Source organism: Rhinopithecus roxellana, chromosome 6 (assembly GCF_007565055.1).
Source record: "Rhinopithecus roxellana isolate Shanxi Qingling chromosome 6, ASM756505v1, whole genome shotgun sequence".
Lineage (NCBI taxonomy): Eukaryota > Metazoa > Chordata > Mammalia > Primates > Cercopithecidae > Rhinopithecus > Rhinopithecus roxellana.
Genome location: NC_044554.1, coordinates 37,185,171 through 37,203,628, shown reverse-complemented (window position 1 = coordinate 37,203,628; position 18,458 = coordinate 37,185,171). Strand labels below are relative to the sequence as shown.

Genomic DNA, 18,458 nt, shown 5'->3' with positions numbered 1-18,458 from the left:
TCAGGGAAGAAGCCCTGCCTGTAAAGAGTGCAGCTTAGGCTGTTATTTTTGCTTCATTCAGCCCAGTGTCTGATCAAATATTATGTCACTCAGGGCGTGACGGGTGGGGTCTGAAACCTTATCCAATCACGGACCGTATGTTAGAAACTGTACAATCAGGCATGCAGCTGGAGAGAACAGGACGCCTCCCTAATTTTACCAGTCCTTTTGTGTTTCTCTGTATCCAGAGCTCCAGTTCTCTTCGCTGCTCTGCGTCCTCGCTCCCAGAGGTCAAGCCTCTGTGGCCTTGTGTCCTGCAGGCATCCGCAGATTTATGGCTAAAAGACCGGGATCCCCTGGAAACCCAGAAATGGTGAGTGCTGGGTCTGTCATCGTGAGAGAGGAGTGGGGGCTGGTTGGAACCGGCTGAAAGTGGCTGTAACAGGACCCAAACTTCCTCACAGTCAGCTCCAGAGTCTGAAGACCCAAATCTTCCTTGGCCCAGTTCGGCTGTTAGTCCCCTCAAACCGTAAGATGCTGCCTGGGCCAGCGGCTGGGACCCTGGGAGTTCTGTCTTTCTCCTCTGCAGTGGCTTTGCTCTGGGCTGGAGTCCTCTCTGGGCAGCTCTGCACTCCCAGCGCCTCATCTCACCCAGATTGTACAGGGATGGGAAAGTCATCAGGGGAGAATCCAGACTCAGGGTGCAGGATTTATAATTGGTAAGAGCTGTAGTCCCTGGGGTCCCTAGTTCCTCATTTTTCCTTTTAGAGATGTATGGGAGTCACTGTATAAACATTAGAGAATTTAATCAAAGTGTGATTCAAGAATCATAGAGCGGGCTGGGCGCGGTGACTCGCGCCTGTAATCCCAGTACTTTGGGAGGCCGAGGCGGGCGGATCACGAGGTCAGGAGTTCGAGACCAGCCTGACCAACATGGTGAAACCCCATCTCTACTAAAAATACAAAAATTAGCTATGTGCGATGGCACGCGCCTGTAGTCCCAGCTACTTGGTAGTCTGAGACAGGAGAATCGCTTAAACCTGGGAGGTACAGGTTGCAGTGAGCCGAGATGACATCACTGCACTCCAGCCTGCACATCACAGCAAGACTCTATTTCAAAAAAAAGAATCATAGAGTGCCCAGCTATGGCTTCTGGGTTGTGATCCATGGGAGAGACTTGAAGAAAAGTCTGTTATAAGTTGCATGATGAAGCAAACCAAATTCAATAATTGGCTTGGTACAGTTATTTAGTTTTTTTATTTGTAAGATCCAGGTGAAAATTTATTGGTTATGTCATCAGAGATTCATTGGCAGATTGTGGTTACCTAGGCCCGACTATTTTCTTCAAGATAGTAATTTCCAATAAATGCTTTTTTTTTTGTTTTGTTTTGGAGGGGGAGTCTCGCTCAGTACTCTAGGCTGGAGTACAGTAGTGCAATCTCACCTCTTTACAACCTCTGCCTCCTGGGTTCAAATGATTGTCCTGCCTCAACCTCCCGAGTAGCTGGAATTACAGGTGCGGGCCACCAGGCCCAGCTAATTTTTGTATTTTTAATAGAGACGGGATTTCACCATGTTGTCCAGGTTGGTCTCAAACTTTTGGCCTCAGATGATCTGCGATCTGCCTGCCTCAGCCTCCCAACGGACTTGGGTTACAGGCGTGAGTCACTGCGCCTAATCAAATTTTTTTCTTTTACCTTTTATTTTAGGTTCAGGAGTGTATGTGCAAGTTTGTTATATAGGTAAAGTCATATCATGAAGTTTTAGTGTACAGATTATATTATCACTCAGGTGCTAAGCATAGTACTGAACAGATTTGTTTTCTGATTTTCTTCATCCTCCAACCCTCCACCCTGAACTGAGCTTCAGTGTCTGTTGTTCTCTTGTGTCCACATGTTCTCGTTATTTTGCTCCCACTTACAAGTGAAAACATAAAGTTTTTGATTTTCTGCTCCTGCACTAGTTTTCTAAAAATAAGTCTCCAGCTCCATCGACGTTGCTGTAAAGGACATGATGCTGTTCTTTGTTATAGCTGCATCACATTTCATGGTGTTTACATACCACATTTTCTTTATCCATTCTACCATTGAAGACATACAGGTTTATTTCTGATTTTTGCTATCGTGAATTGTTCTGTAATAAACATATGCATATGTGTGCCTTCATGGTAGAATAACTTACATTTATTGGGTATATTCCCAATTGTGGGACTGGGAATGGTAATTCTGTTTTCAGGTTTTTGAAAAAATGCCAAACTGTTTTTCTCAATGCTTAAATAAATTTATACTCTCACAAGCAGCGTATAAGCATTCCATTTCTCTACAACCTCACAAGCATCAGTTTGGTTTTTTTTGGTTTTGTTTTATTTGAATTATTTCTTTTTTCTTCATTAGTCTAGTGTTTTATCTATCTTATTGTTTTTACACAGAATCAACTTCTGGCTTCATGGACCTTTTTTGAGATGGAGTTTTGCTCTGTCACCCAGGCTGGAGTGCAGTGGCGTGATCTCAGCTCACTGCAACCTCCACTTCCATTTTCAAGTGACTCTCCTGGAATTACAGACATATGCCACCATGCCCAGCCAGTTTTTGTATTTTTAGTAGAGACGGGGTTTCACCATGTTGGCCAGGCTGATCTCCAACTCCTGACCTCTTGATTTGCCCACCTTGGACTGGAATTCCAGGAGTGAGCTGCAGCACATGGCCCGTTGAACTTTTTACAGTTATTTAGTTCTCAACCTTCTTCATTTCAGTTCTGATTTTGGTTATTTCTTGACTTTTGTGAGCCTTGAAGTTGGTTTGCTCTTTTGAAATTCTTTCAGTTGTAACATTAGATTTTTAAATTGAGATCTTTCTAACTTTTTGTTGTGGATGTTTAGTGATAAACATTTTGTTCTTAACACTGCCTTAGCTGTAACCCTGAGATTCTGGTATGTTGTATTTAATCTCTAATTAGTTTCAAAAATTTTATTTCAGCCTTAATTTCATTATTTACAAAATATCCAATTGGAAGCTGATTATTCAATTTTTATGTAATTGTATCATTCCATATGCTTTTTGTATTGAATTATTACTCTATATATTTTCTTTTTAAAATTAATGATAGAGAAACAGAAGAAATAAATCTGTTGTGCTCTTAATCTAAATGCTGAAAATTATTCAACACTTAGTACCAGCTCCTGGGGTGGTATGAAAATTAAATGACAAAATGTGTTATTCCCAGTAGCGTTCTGTGACATGCTCCTGAGCACGTAGTACCTGCTTAATAAACATTTTATTAGTACATGTGTACAGGTTTCCCAGGTGCAGACTTACTCAGACATTGCTGCCTTCTGTTTTCTCTGTAAACTTAAAAAACCCAACAAAAAATATAGTATTTCAGGGTGGAGATTGGTTATCTTTATTTGTACCAGAAGTGTTTGTATTGTGACAAATGTGGCGGGTGTAAGGGACTCTTTGCTGTGCCTGCTTTCTCTTGCTAATGCTAATAATGCGTCTGGGAAAGCACAATCAGCATTTACAGGGGACTTGTTGAAAAAGCCCATTCCTGGACCCTTTTGGATCCTGAAGAATCACTTTGCATAAAGCAGGGCCGAGATTACCAAGTAACTTATACACTTGAGGGATTCAAGATACATTCAGGAGAGTTTAGTTCAACCTTCGCATCAAAGGAAGGCTGCACTGCCTGCCCTGTTTCCGTTTGGTAGGAGGAGGTCAGTGCAGTTCATGCTCCCATTACTGTAAAGAAGATTGCTGGTGTCTGACAGGGGAGGGCAGGGAAAAAGAAACTTATATTTTAATAGTTATGGAGAAGCTCATTGTTCTCCCATTGCTCTTAAATCTTTTCAGTTATAACCAACAAAAATTGGTGAATGTTTTCTTCAAGTCTCGGTCTTTCTGCCCGTGGGTGTGTGTGGTGGTAGCAGGTGAACAGATTGTGCTTTAAAGGCATACTCTTAAGATGCAGGTTTGATATGTCCAGGGCATCTTATCTGAAAATACATTTCAGAGAAAGAGGAGGAAAAGAAAACAATCACTTTTTTTCTCAGGTGAGCATGTCTCAGATGAAGAGCGGTGTCCCCTCTGCCTTTTGGAATGCCATCTGTTTGGAACTTGCAGATTTTTTACTTCTCTGCTTGTGCTGTTGATCCCTAATGAGTTTGTTTTAACTAATTTTTGTGATTTGTATGATAGTCAAGGGGTTCTGAAAAAAATATTTTTTTCTATATTCCTTAGCATTCTATACATTCTCTTCATCTTGGGTTCTTGTATACCATGCAGAATTCTCACTACAAATTTATGACCTGAAATATTTAAAATGTTCCCATTGTAGCTGTTGAACATGAGAAGGTGTGGATACTCAAGATTTCTACTGGGGAAACATAGTTGTCTTTGGATATTAGTGAAAAGTGAAACATGTCATGTTGAGGTTTCATCTGTGTGCTCTATTAATTCCATGCAGAACAGGATTTAGAATATGCTCATTTAAACAGAATGACATTTATTACCCAGAAAGTTCCGAAAAAACTATTAGGAGATACTTGCTTTCCAGGGTGCTAAACAAAGACTACTTAAAATTACTATTAAAAATTACACGACAGGGAAGTTTTCTGCACCTTCAACTTTGCATAAAACTGATGTTTCTTTATAATTAAATTTAGGCCAGGCACGGTGGCTCAGGCTTGTAATCTCAGCACTTTGGGAGGCCGAGGCAGGCAGATCACATGAGGTCAGGAGTTCGAGGCCAGCCTGGCCAACCCGATGAAACCTTGTCTCTGCTAAAAAAATACAAAAATTAGCCTAGCATGGTGCCATGTGCCTATAATCCCAACTACTCAGGAGGTTGAGACAGGAGGATTGCTTGAACTCAGGAGGTGAATGTTGCAGTGACCTGAGATTGCATCATTGCACTCTAGGCTGGGTAACAGAGCAAGACTCTATCTCAGAAAAAGAATATATATATATATATATATATATATATTTTAAATATATATGTATATATTTAAATACATATATATTTAAATTTAGTTACAATTTACTTTTCTGAGAGGTGAGAAATGCCACAGCAGTAATGTTATGTCCTGTGTGCATCAGCACATAGTAAAAATGTGTCCTAATAAAGTTGATAATTTTATTCACTTGGTTCAAGATCTCTATGACTTTTTATTCCACTGTTGAGTTAATTATTATTCTCTTAATTATTAAGTACACTTAGGAAATTTACTGGCTGAAGTGCATAAACCATCACATTTAATCTGGAAGCTGTCCTTTCTTTTTAGATGACTTTTGCATATATTTGTCTTTTAAAAATGAAGGCTTTTATCTTTATTTACAGGTGACAGAAACTGGGGAAAACCCAGACTCTGCTACTTACTGGATGTTTGACAAAATATTCTTATTAGGCTAGAAACATTGGTGAACTTGCTAAAAATTCAGAAATTCAGACTTTATCCCAAACCTCCTGAAATAAAATCTCACAAAATATTTAGTTTATTGCACATATTAAGACTTAAGAGGTACCTTCCAACTCATAATGACTGTTTTATCTGAAAAGTATACACAACTTATTCTGTATGATGTAAATATAGCACTCAAAAAATAGACATGTCCGGCTGGGCGAGGTGGCTCACACCTGCAATCCCAGCACTTTGGGAGGCCGAGGTGAGTGGATCACGTGGAGAAACCCTGTCTCTACTAAAAATACAAAAATTAGCCAGGCATTATGGCCTGTGCCTGTACTCCCAGCTACTCGGGAGACTGAGGCAGGAGAATCTATTGAACCCAAGCGGCAGAGGTTGCACTGAGCCAAGATCATGCCACTGCACTCCCACCTGGGCAACAGAGTGAGACTCAGTCAAAAAAAAGAGGAAAACAAGAAAAAAGAAGGACACGTCCATGTTGATGCCCTTAATTTTATAATTACAGAAAAGTATCAAAGCTACTGTGGAATTGTGGATCTTACGCTCTCCTCTCTTCTCAGAGTTAGAGCATACTTCCATGTTAAAAATTGTCTTACTGAACAATTTTAGTCACTCTTATAAGTGAGAACCACTTCTTTTTACTCTCTTTTTTAACTTGAGTCAAATAAAAATCTCTGCTTACGGCCACATGGTAAGTGTGTGTTCATGAGTGCTTTTTTTGTTTTTGTTTTTGTTTTTTTCAGGGACTGTTGACATACAGAGACATAGCTATAGAATTCTCTCTAGCGGAATGGCAATGCCTGGATCGTGCTCAGCGGAATTTATATAGAGATGTAATGTTAGAGAACTACAGAAACCTAGGCTCCCTGGGTAAGGAAAACTTCAATACACAATTCCTAATATATTGCCTTTCTCTCTTTTCTAAGATGATTTTGGTAATTTCTGCTTTGCATGAATGAATTTTAGCTCTCCAATTTTAAGAAAATCTTGGGGGCCTGGGGGCGGTGGTTCAAGCCTGTAATCCCGGTACTTTGGGAAGCCGAGACGGGTGGATCACGAGGTCAGGAGATCGAGACCATCCTGGCGAACACAGTGAAAACCCGTCTCTACTAAAAAATACAAAAAACTAGCCTGGCGAGGTGGCGGGCACCTGTAGTCCCAGCTATTCGGGAGGCTGAGCCAGGAGAATGGCGTGAACCTGGGAAGTGGAGCTTGCAGTGAGCTGAGATCCAGCCACTACACTCCAGCCTGGGTGACAGAGTGAGACTCCGTCTCAAAAAATAAAATAAAATAAAAGTTTTCCTTCTAAAATTGCAAATCAAAACCACAATGAGATACCATCTCACACCAGTTAGAATGGCAATCATTAAAAAGGAAACAACAGGTGCTGGAGAGGATGTGGAGAAATAGGAACACTTTTACACTGTTGGTGGGACTGTAAACTAGTTCAACCATTATGGAAAACAGTATGGCAATTCCTCAAGGATCTAGAACTAGATGTAACATATGACCCAGCCATCCCACTACTGGGTATATACCCAAAGGATTATAAATCATGCTGCTATAAAGACACATGCACACGTATGTTTATTGCGGCACTATTCACAATAGCAAAGACTTGGAATCAACCCAAATGTCCATCTGTGACAGACTGGATTAAGAAAATGTGGCACATATACACCATGGAATATTATGCAGCCATAAAAAAGGATGAGTTTGCGTCCTTTGTAGGGACATGGATGCAGCTGGAAACCATCATTCTTAGCAAACTATCACAAGACGAGAAAACCAAACATCGCATGTTCTCACTCATAGGTGGGAACAGAACAATGAGATCACTTGGACTCCGGAAGGGGAACATTACACATCGGGCCTATCATGGGGAGGGGAAGGGGGGAGGGATTGCATTGGGAGTTATACCTGATATAAATGACGAATTGATGGGTGCTGATGAGTTGATGGGTGCAGCACACCAACATGGCACAAGTATACATATGTAACAAACCTGCACGTTATGCACATGTACCCTAGAACTTAAAGTATAATAAAAATAAATAAATAAATAAAATAAAATAAAAATAAAAATAAAAATAGAAATAAAAAGAAAATCTTGGGAATTCATTGGTGTAGAACATATTCTTCAAGATGTTTTATCTTGACCTGAACTTTTCCCTTTCCTGAGCTTATGTATCTTTCGCTTAGGTTAGTGGCCATTCCAAAAATGTCATGGCATAAAATAGCGCTGCCCACGCCTTATAATTCAGTTGCCACCAACATTTTTTGATTCAGTAGTACTGAGTAGTGAAATTAAGGACTTACAAATTTAAAATATTTTCTAAATATTTAGAAAGTTCTGTTATGAGTCAATATTAATTTTCTAGAATTTTCTATTATATCCTCTTTACTGAGCATAATACTAGTTTGGTAATTAAAGAATTCAGCAAGATTTATATGACCAGGCTCACACCTGTAATCCCAGCACCGAGGCTGAGGTGGGCAGATCACGAGGTCAGGAGTTCGAGACCAGGCTGGCCAATATGGTGAAACTCTGTCTCTACTAAAAATACAAAAATTAGCTAGACATGGTGATGCGTGCCTGTAGTCCCAGCTACTCGGGAGGCTGAGGGAGAAGAATTGTTTGTACCTGGGAAGTGGAGGTTGCAGTGAGCTGAGATCATGCCACTGCATGCCAGCCTGAGTGACAGAGTGAGACTCCATTTCAAAAAATTAATAAAGAAATAAGATTTATGTTACTTGTTTTTCTTAATAAAACAGGTATTACTGTCCCTAAGCCAGACTTGATCACCTGTCTGGAGCAAAATAAAGAGCCCCAGAATATGAAGAGAAGTGAGATGGTAGCCAAACACCCAGGTAAGTGAGAGCGAATGACGAAGATGACACGGATGAGCTGCCCACAAGTCAAGGAGGTAGCCAGTCTTTAAAATGTGATCTGCAGAGCTGTGTTTTGATGGAAAGAGTTTCTGAGAAGCTCCAGTCCTTTTTTTTTTTTTTTTTTTTGCTCACATTGGGACACCTTCTGCCCCATACTGTTAAATTCTCTATGGATTCTACTTTCACTTCAAAAATCTTTCTTCAAGTTCACAGTGTGAGCCAAAGTTTTCTTTATGGCTTATCAGGGACTGCACAAACCCACTACTTCGCCATTGCTTTTGGGGACACACTAATATCTGCATATTTTTGAGAAACTCTATGTTAAACCATTCAAAAAATTTTTTTGCATCATGTCTAAAATGTGTGAGAATAGTAATTTCTGTTTCATTGATGGTTGTCCATTTTTCTGTACATGCCATTCTGTTTTTATTACTATAGCCTTGAAATATACTTTAAAATTTTTTACAAATTTTTTATTTTTAAATTTTTATATATTTATTTATTTATTTAGAGGGTGGGTTATGATACTTGCTGTAGGGCGATATGCAAGCAGAGTACCTCATGTCCTCATTTTACTGTGTTGCATATTTTAGATATAGAGTCATAAATGGTATTGTTGTATTATATAATAATTTCATTTTTAATTATTTGAAGAACATTCATGATATTTTTTATGATGGCTGCATCTTTTTTCTCATCAACAACTTACATAGGTTTCAATTTCTTTACATCATCAACATGGTGTTTTTAAAAAAATTATAGTGGCCATCCTAATTGATGTAAGATAATTTTGTTTTGTATTGTGGTTTTATTTTGCATTTGTCTATAAATTATTAGTTTTGTGCAACCTTTCAAATACTTCTTCCCATTTGTATATCTTTTTATTAAAATTTAGCTTAATCATTTGTCCATTTCTTTTTTTTTTTTGGGACAGAGTTTTGCTCTTGTTGCCTAAGCTGGAGTGCAACGGGGCAATTTTGGCTCACAGCAACCTCTGCCTCCCAGTTTCAAATGATTCTCCTGCCTCAGTCTCCTGAGTAGCTGAGATCAGGGATATGCCACCATGCCCAGCTAATTTTGTATTTTTAGTAGAGGTGGGTTTCACCATGTTGGTCAGACTGGTCTTGAATTACTGACCTCAGGTGATCTGCCCACCTCAGCCTCCCAAAGTTCTGGGATTACATGAGTGAGCCACTGTACCCGGTTCATTTGTACATTTCTAAATCAGGTGATTCAATTATTGTTGTCTACTTCTAGGAGTTTATGTATTTTCAATCACATGCCTTATCACATGTGATTATCAAATATTGTCATCTATTTCTTGGGTGACACTGTCACTCTATTAAGTGTTTTATTTGATTGCAGAAATTTTGAAGTGTAGCCCAGTTAAATTTTTCTGTTCTTCTCTTTGTTGCTCAGGCATTTGATGGTGTATCTAAGAAAATGGTGCCAAGACCAATGTCATGTCTTTCCACTATATTTTTTCTAAGAGTTTCATTAGTTTTTTTTTTTAGTCTAAGTATTTTGTTTAAAATACTTTTTGTATATGATGCAATTGAAGCATCCAACTTCATTTTTTCAATGTAGATATCTGGTTTTCAACATTAACTGTTGAAGGGATTATATTTTCTCCATTGTCTGCTCATGGCAACCTTATGGCAAATTATTTGGTCATACACAGAAGAGTCCATTGCTGGGCTCCCTGTTTTGATCTATCATGACTTTTATCTGTCTTTGTGTGAATACCACATAGTTTTTGTTATTGCAGCTTTTTATTATGTTTTGAAATTATCAAGTATAAAGCCTCTGTTTTTTATGTGTGTTTCTCTAGATATAGTTCATAATAAAATTAAAAAATTTTAGGTCAGGTGCAGTGGCTCACGCCTGTAATCCCAGCACTTTGGGAGGCCAAGGCAGACAGATCACGAGGTCAGATCGAGACCATCCTAGCTAACATGGTGAAAACCCATCTCTACTAAAAAATACTAAAAATTAGCCAGGCATAGTGGTGGGCACCTATAGTCCCAGCTACTTGGGAGGCTGAGGCAGGAGATTGGCGTGAACCCAGGAGGCAGAGCTTGCAGTGAGCCAAGACTGCACTCCAGCCTGAGCGACAGAGTGAGACTCCATCTCAAAAAAAAAAAAAAAAAAAAATTAAAACAATATCTCAGTAATAAATACACTTTTGGAATTTTGATATAGATTATATTAAATTTGTTCACCACTGTAGGATATATTGACATCTTAACAAATTAAGTTGTCACTTAAATATGTTGAGTCTTGAGCAAAAATATTAAATTAGGTTATATTAAATTATTTGACCCTGTGCAAGAATACGTTGAAGAATGTGTTTATTTCCATATATTTTTTATTTGCGGGTTTTACTTTTTTTCTTTTTAGTTTTATTGAGCTTTGGTTAGAAAACATACACTGTATGATTTTGCTCTTCTTAAACTTTTTTTTTTTTGACACAAGGTTTCTCACTCTGTTGCCCAGACTGTAGTGCAACAGCACAGTTTTGGCTCATCACAGCCTCAACCTCTCGGACTCAAGTAATCATTCCACCTTGGCCTCCTGAGTGGTTTGCACTACAGACCTACCCCACCATGCCCAGCTAGTTTTTAATTATTTGTAGAGACAGGGTCTCACTGTGCCCCAAGGCTGGTATCAAACTTCTTGCCCCAAGTGATCCTTCCACCTTGACCTCCCAAAGTACTGGGATTACACCTGTGAGCCACTGCAGCTGGCTGATCTTTTTAAATTTACGAAGACTTACTTGTTCTAACAGAATGCACCATGTGCAAATAAGAATATTGTGTATCCACTTGTTTTGACTGGAGAGTTCTGTACACATCAGTTTAGCCTATTTGGTTTGTGATATGGTGTAGGTGCCCTCAAAATCTCAAGTTGAAATGTAATCTCCAATGTTGGATGTGGTGCCTAATGAGAGGTGTTTGCATCATGGAGACAAATCCCTCATGAATGACTTGGCACAGTCATAGAGTTCTTATGCTATTAATTCACTTGAGACCTCATTGCTTAAAGGAACCTGGTTCCTCCAACTCAAACTCACATCATCTTTCACCATGTGACGTGTTTGTTTCTTTTTTGCCTTCCACTATAATTGTACGCTTCCTCATATCATCACCAGAAGCAGATGCTGGCATATACTTCTTGTACAGTCTACTGAACTGTGAACCAAAGAAATCTTTTTCATTATAAATTACCTAGTCTCAGGTTATTTTCCATAACAATGTAAAATGAATTCATACACAGTATAATGTTCTTCAGGTTTTCTGTTTTTTAATTGATTTTTATTTAAATTTTTTTATTATTGAAAGTGAGGGCAAAAACTGGAAGCATTCCCTTTGAAAACTGGCACAAGACAGGGATGCCCTCTCTCACCACTCCTATTCAATATAGTGTTGGCATTTCTGGCTAGGGCAATCAGGCAAGAGAAAGAAATAAAGGTATTCAATTAGGAAAAGAAGAAGTCAAATTGTCCCTGTTTGCAGATGACATGATTGTATATTTAGAAAACCCCATCGTCTCAGCCCAAAATCTCCTTAAGCTGATAAGCAACTTCAGCAAAGTCTCAGGATACAAAATCAATGTGCAAAAATCACAAGCATTCCTATACACCAGTAACAGACAAACAGAGAGCCAAATCATGAATGCACTCCCATTCTCAATAGCTTCAAAGAGAATAAAATACCTAGGAATCCCACTTACAAGGGATGTAAAGGACCTCTTCAAGGAGAACTACAAACCACTGCTCAGTGAAATAGAAGAGGACACAAACAAATGGAAGAACATACCATGCTCATGGATATGAAGAATCAATATTGTGAAAATGGTCATACTGCCCAAGGTAATTTATAGATTCAATGCCATCCCCATTAAGCTACCAATGACTTTCTTCACAGAATTGGAAAAAACTGCTTTAGAGTTCATATGGAACCAAAAAAGAGCCCGCATTGCCAAGACAATCCTAAGCCAAAAGAACAAAGCTGGAGGCATCATGCTACCTGATTTCAAACTATACTACAAGGCTACAGTAACCAAAACAGCATGGTACTGGTACCAAAACAGAGATATAGACCAATGAAACACAACAGAGCCCTCAAGAAATAATCTGATCTTTGACAAACCTGACAAAAACAAGAAATGGGGAAAGGATTCCCTATTTAATAAATGGTCCTGGGAAAATTGGCTAGCCATAAGTAGAAAGCTGAAACTGGATCCTTTCCTTACTCCTTATACGAAAATTAATTCAAGATGGATTAGAGACTTAAATGTTAGACCTAAAACCATAAAAACCCTAGAAGAAAACCTAGGTAATACCATTCAGGACATAGGCATGTGCAAGGACTTCATGTCTAAAACACCAAAAGCAATGGCAACAAAAGCCAAAATTGACAAATGGGATCTAATTAAACTAAAGAGCTTCTGCACAGCAAAAGAAACTACCATCAGAGTGAACAGGCAACCTACAGAATGGGAGAAAATTTTTGCAATCTACTCATCTGACAAAGGGCTGATATCCAGAACCTACAAAGAACTCAAACAAATTTACAAGAAAAAAACAACTGCATCAAAAAGTGGGCAAAAGATATGAACAGACACTTCTCAAAAGAAGACATTCATACAGCCAACAGACACATGAAAAAATGCTCATCATCACTGACCATCAGAGAAATGCAAATCAAAACCACAATGAGATACCATCTCACACCAGTTAGAATGGCAATCATTAAAAAATCAGGAAACAACAGGTGCTGGAGAGGATGTGGAGAAATAGGAACACTTTAACACTGTTGGTGGGACTGTAAACTAGTTCAACCATTGTGGAAAACAGTGTGGCGATTCCTCAAGGATCTAGAACTAGAAATACCATTTGACCCAGCCATCCCATTACTGGGGATATACCCAAAGGATTATAAATCATGCTGCTATAAAGACAAATGCACACGTATGTTTATTGCGGCACTATTCACAATAGCAAAGACTTAGAATCAACCCAAATGTCCATCAGTGACAGACTGGATTAAGAAAATGTGGCACATATACACCATGGAATACTATGCAGCCATATAAAAGGATGAGTTCGTGTCCTTTGTAGGGACATGGATGCAGCTGGAAACCATCATTCTCAGCAAACTATTGCAAGAGCAGAAAACCAAATACGGCATGTTCTCACTCATAGGTGGGAATTGAACAATGAGATCACTTGGATACAGGAAGGGGAACATCACACACTGGGGCCTATTGTGGGGAGGGGGAAGAGGGGAGGGATAGCATTAGGAGATATACCTAATGTAAATGAGGAGTTAATAGGTGCAGCACACCAACATGGCACATGCATACATATGTAACAAACCTGCACGTTGTGCACATGTACCCTAGAACTTAAGTATAGTAATAAAAAAAAAGAAAGAAAATGAGGTCTTAATGTTTATAATTTTATGTTGTTATTTTATTTCTTGCTACATTTTTATCAATATTTGCTTTATGTATTTTGAGGCCCTGATGTTACAGATGCATATACATATAGATAGACATAATAGTTATAGATTCCTAGTAAATGGACTCATTTTACCATTATGTAATATCAGACTTTGTCTCATGCTAGTAATGGACTCATTTTATTTTGTGTGTCCATAAGGAGTTTTTCTTTGTGCTACATTGGAGATTTTATAAAACCTCTTAATGTTACAATGGTATATTTTAAACTGGCAAAAAAAAAAATGACTTCAGTTGCATAGAAAAATTTGTCCTCATTATATCTACCTATACTTCTTATTGATGTTGATAATTATATCTTTTTATGTTTTATGATTATTTTTATGCTTACATCTTTCAAATGTTAAAGAATAACCAAAAATGTTTTCTGTACCATCACAATAATGCCACAGAAGTTTATTTTTTGTGTATGCATATGTTTTTCAGAAAGTTATGTATTTTCATATGTTTTTTTTTTCCATTATATTATTTTAAGTGGAAAGACCTCTTTTCAGCATTTTATTTAGGGCACATGCAGTGCTTATATGCTTTTCCGGCATTTGTTTATCCTGGAAGATCTTTATTTTTTCTTTATTTTGTAGTATATTTTTGCTGGTTATATTTTCACTGTGAATATTTTTTTCAGCACTTCGACCATTTTACACAGTTCTTTTCTGACCTGCAAGGTTTCTGTTGACGAATTCACTGGTTGTCTCGGAGAACTAGACTTATAAATAATACCTCACTTTTATCTTGCAGCTCCCAAGATTATCTTCTGGTTTGTGACTTTTGAACTTTGCTTATTTATGTGTTATGGATCTTTTTGTGTATATCCTACTTTATTTAACTTCTTCATTTTTTACATTACTTTTTTCTTACTTTTAAATTATTTCATTTTCTTTTCTACCTCCACAAATGTTTATTTTTATTATTCCAAGCCTTTTATTGACATTCTCATTTATCTGATGTCTGGTTTTCCATTTTTTCTCATTGAACAAAATATGGATTTTCTTAAATTTTAAAAATTAAAATATACATCTTTATTTTCATAGTTGCTGTTTGAAAATTTTTATTTTTTTATTGGACCACATTGCCCAAATATTTTGTATACATTGTAATCTTTGGTTGAGATTTAGACATTAACATAAAACTACATTTCACAGTCTTCATAATGCAGCTCTTTCTTGGCATAGCCTGAGACCAATTGTCTTGAGTAGAGATTCTGGGAGTCTCCCAAACTTGTTCTCAGGATGTTGTCTTGTCTGCAATTTTGTATTTATTTTTCAGTTAAAAGACTTCTTCATATTTCTCCTTACTGGTCAGTAACTACTTTCTACACTGTCCATGGTAGGGCAGTCTTTCTGCTGTTGTAACACTTTTGATCTTAGAAGACTTAAAGTTGTCATTAAAGGCACGATGTTCTTCTACTGGGGATGAGGAAGGGCTGTGTTGGGTAAATGTACCTGACTTTTCTTTTCACTCTATATGGTTCTTGACATTGTGCTCACATTGTGCACACACTTACTTTATTTATAAATTTCCAACAAAGGTATTTGGTCACTATGATTTTGTTACATTTATGTCTATGAAGGAATTATGACCTTTGGTATTTTGATATACCATTTTGCTAATGTACCTTGAATACTTTTATATATTTGATTTGTGCAGTGTATTTATCTGAGTCTAGTAAGTGAAGTAACTTGTGATTTTTATGTCTTTCAGTTACGTGTTCTCATTTCAACCAAGACCTTCAGCCTGAGCAGGTCATAAAAGATTCAGTCCTAAAAGTAGTATCAAGAACATATGGAAAATGTGGACATGAGAATTTACAATTAAAAAAATGTTGTCAAAAAGGGGATGAGTGTGAGGTGCACAAAGGAGGTTATAATGAAGTTAACCAACATTTGTCAAATACCCAAAACAAAATATTTCAGACTCATAAATGTGTCAAAGTCTTTGATAAATTTTCAAATTCCAATAGACTTAATACAAGATATACTGGAAAGAAACATTTGAAATGTGAAAAATATGGCAAATCATTTTGCATGCTCTCACACCTAAATCAACATCAGATAATTCATACTACGGAGAAGTCCTACAAATGTGAAGAATGTGACAAATCCTTTAACCACTCCTCAAACTGTACTACACATAAAATAATTCTTACTGGAGAGAAACCCTACAGATGTGAGGAATGTGGCAAGGCCTTTAGCTGGTCCTCAAACCTTACTAGACATAAGAGAATTCACACCGGAGAGAAACCCTACACATGTGAAGAATGTGGCCAAGCCTTTAGGCGCTCCTCAACACTTACTAACCACAAGAGAATTCATACTGGAGAGAGACCCTACACATGTGAAGAATGTGGCAAAGCCTTTAGTGTATCCACAGCCCTCACTTACCATAAGAGAGTTCATACTGGAGAGAAACCCTACACATGTGAAGAATGTGGCAAAGCGTTTAACTGCTCTTCGACCCTTAAGACACATAAGGTAATTCATACTGGAGAGAAACCCTACACGTGTGAAGAATGTGGCAAAGCCTTTAGCTGCTCCTCAACCGTTAAGGCACATAAGAGAATTCATACTGGAGAGAAACCATACAAATGTGAAGAATGTGACAAAGCTTTTAAGTGGCATTCAAGTCTTGCTAAACATAAGATAATTCATACTGGAGAGAAACTCTACAAATGTGAATAATGTGGCAAAGTCCATCCCTCAGGCCTTATAATACATAAAATAATTTATACTCAAAAAAAAAGCACTACAAGTGTAGCAATGTGGCCAAGCTTTTATCTAGGTCCAAACCTTAATTGTACATAAGGGAATTCAAGTTGTGAAAAATCTTATAAATGTATAAAAATGTACCAAAGCCTTTAACCAACCCTCAAACCATAATGAATCTAAGATAATTTATTTAAAAACAGATGGAGTCTCACTTTGTCACCCAGGCTGGAGTGCAGTGGCATGATCTCAGTTCACTGCAACCTCCACCTCCTGGGTCCAAGTGATTCTTCTGCCTCAGCCTGCCAAGTAGCAGGGACTACAGGCACTTGCCACTACGCCTGGCTAATTTCTATATTTTTAGTAGAGATGGGGTTTCACCATGTTGGCCAGACTCGTATTGAACTCCTGACCTCAGGTGATCCACTCACCTTGGCATCCCAAAGTGCTGGGGTTATAGGCGGGGATCACCACACCTAGCCTGCCAGTGGTTTAAACTGCAAATAAGTTGAAGAATTTTGTTCTCATAAATCAAATTTGTATTCTTTTTTACCCTATTTAGATTTTTTAAAAAAATTTGTGGGTAGATAGTGTGCATACACATGCTGAGACCAGCTCAGCTGAGGAGACCCTAACCCAGTGGTACTAGAGGAATTAAAGACACAAACACAGAAATATAGAGGTGTGAAGTGGGAAATCACAGATCTCACAGCCTTCAGAGCTGAGAGCCTCACGTATTTATTAACAGCAAGCCAGTCATTAGCATTGTTTCTATAGATATTAAATTAACTAAAAGTATCCCTTATAGGAAATGAAGGGATCGACCAAATTAAAGGAATACGTTGGGCTAGTTAACTGCAGCAGGAGCATGTCCTTAAGGTACAGATCGCTCATGCTATTGTTTGTGGCTTAAGAATGCCTTTAAGCTGTTTTCTGCTCTGGGTGAGCCAGGTGTTCTTTGCCCTCATTCTGGTAAACCCACAACCTTCCAGCATGGGCTTTATGGCCATCATGAACATGTCACAGTGCTGCAGATATTTTATGGCCAGTTTTGGGGCCAGTTTATGGCCAGATTTTATGGGGCTTGTTCCCAACATACACACTTACAGCATATGTGAGACATTTTAATGCAGGCATGCACTATTTAATTATCACAACAGAGTAAATGAGGTATTCCTCACCTCAAGCATTTATCGAGCAATCCCATTATACAGTTTTAGTTATTTCAATATGTGCAATTGAATTATTATTAACCACAGGGTCATTTTATGACCATAAAAATTACATAAGTATAATTAATATCGATACATTTCTGAGTCTTTATTAAATTTTTTTAAAACTTGTTTTATATGTATTTTTGTACATGTGGCCTCTCTGCTAACAAACAAAAAAGACTTTTAGTTTTTATTTACATAGAGTTAGACATACAAATATATTTCTCTAAAGATATATCAGCCAGGCACAGTGGCTCATGCTGTAATCTCAGCACTTTGGGAGGCCGAGTGGGGCAGATAATTTGAGGTCAGGAGTTCAAGACCAGCCTGGTCAAAATGGTGAAACCCCATCTTTCCTAAAAATACAAAAAATTAGCTGGGCGTGGTGGTGTGTGCCTGTATTTCCAGCTACTAGGGAGGCTGAGGCAGGAGAATCACTTGATCCTGGGAGGCAGAGGTTGCAGTGAGCCGAGATGCCACCACTGCACTCCAGGCTGGATGACAGAGCAGGACACCATTTAAAAAAAAAAAAAGATATACTTTATGTGTAAGAAAGTTATGTAGCAAGTGAGTGTGTTTGTGTGTGACTCTGTATGCATTTTCAGAACAGAAGAACAATATTGAAACAAAAAAGATTATTTTAATAAGGTGGATAATTAACAACAAACCTGGAAACCTCAGAGATCCTCAAAAACATAAATCTATATTTTGTGCTTGGTATTGAATTCA

The 18,458-nt window shown here is 38.0% G+C and overlaps 1 protein-coding gene across 1 annotated transcript; it reads left to right on the top strand.

Moving 5' to 3' along the window:
- The first annotated feature begins 313 nt into the window (after positions 1–313).
- Positions 314–16,491, top strand: LOC104661440 (putative zinc finger protein 735). The gene is made up of 4 exons (XM_010362055.2): positions 314–352; positions 6,142–6,268; positions 8,174–8,269; positions 15,515–16,491. The coding sequence occupies exons 1-4, from the start codon at positions 314–316 to the stop codon at positions 16,489–16,491; spliced, it is 1,239 nt and encodes a 412-aa protein (XP_010360357.2).
- The last annotated feature ends 1,967 nt before the right edge of the window (positions 16,492–18,458 follow it).

Excerpts from the sequence above, each read along its gene's own strand:
- LOC104661440 (XM_010362055.2), top strand. The coding sequence starts at position 314 with ATGGCTAAAAGACCGGGATCCCCTGGAAACCCAGAAATG. Across the intron at positions 353-6,141 it reads CCCCTGGAAACCCAGAAATG|GGACTGTTGACATACAGAGA; the intron begins GTGAGTGCTGGG and ends TGTTTTTTTCAG. Across the intron at positions 8,270-15,514 it reads GATGGTAGCCAAACACCCAG|TTACGTGTTCTCATTTCAAC; the intron begins GTAAGTGAGAGC and ends TATGTCTTTCAG.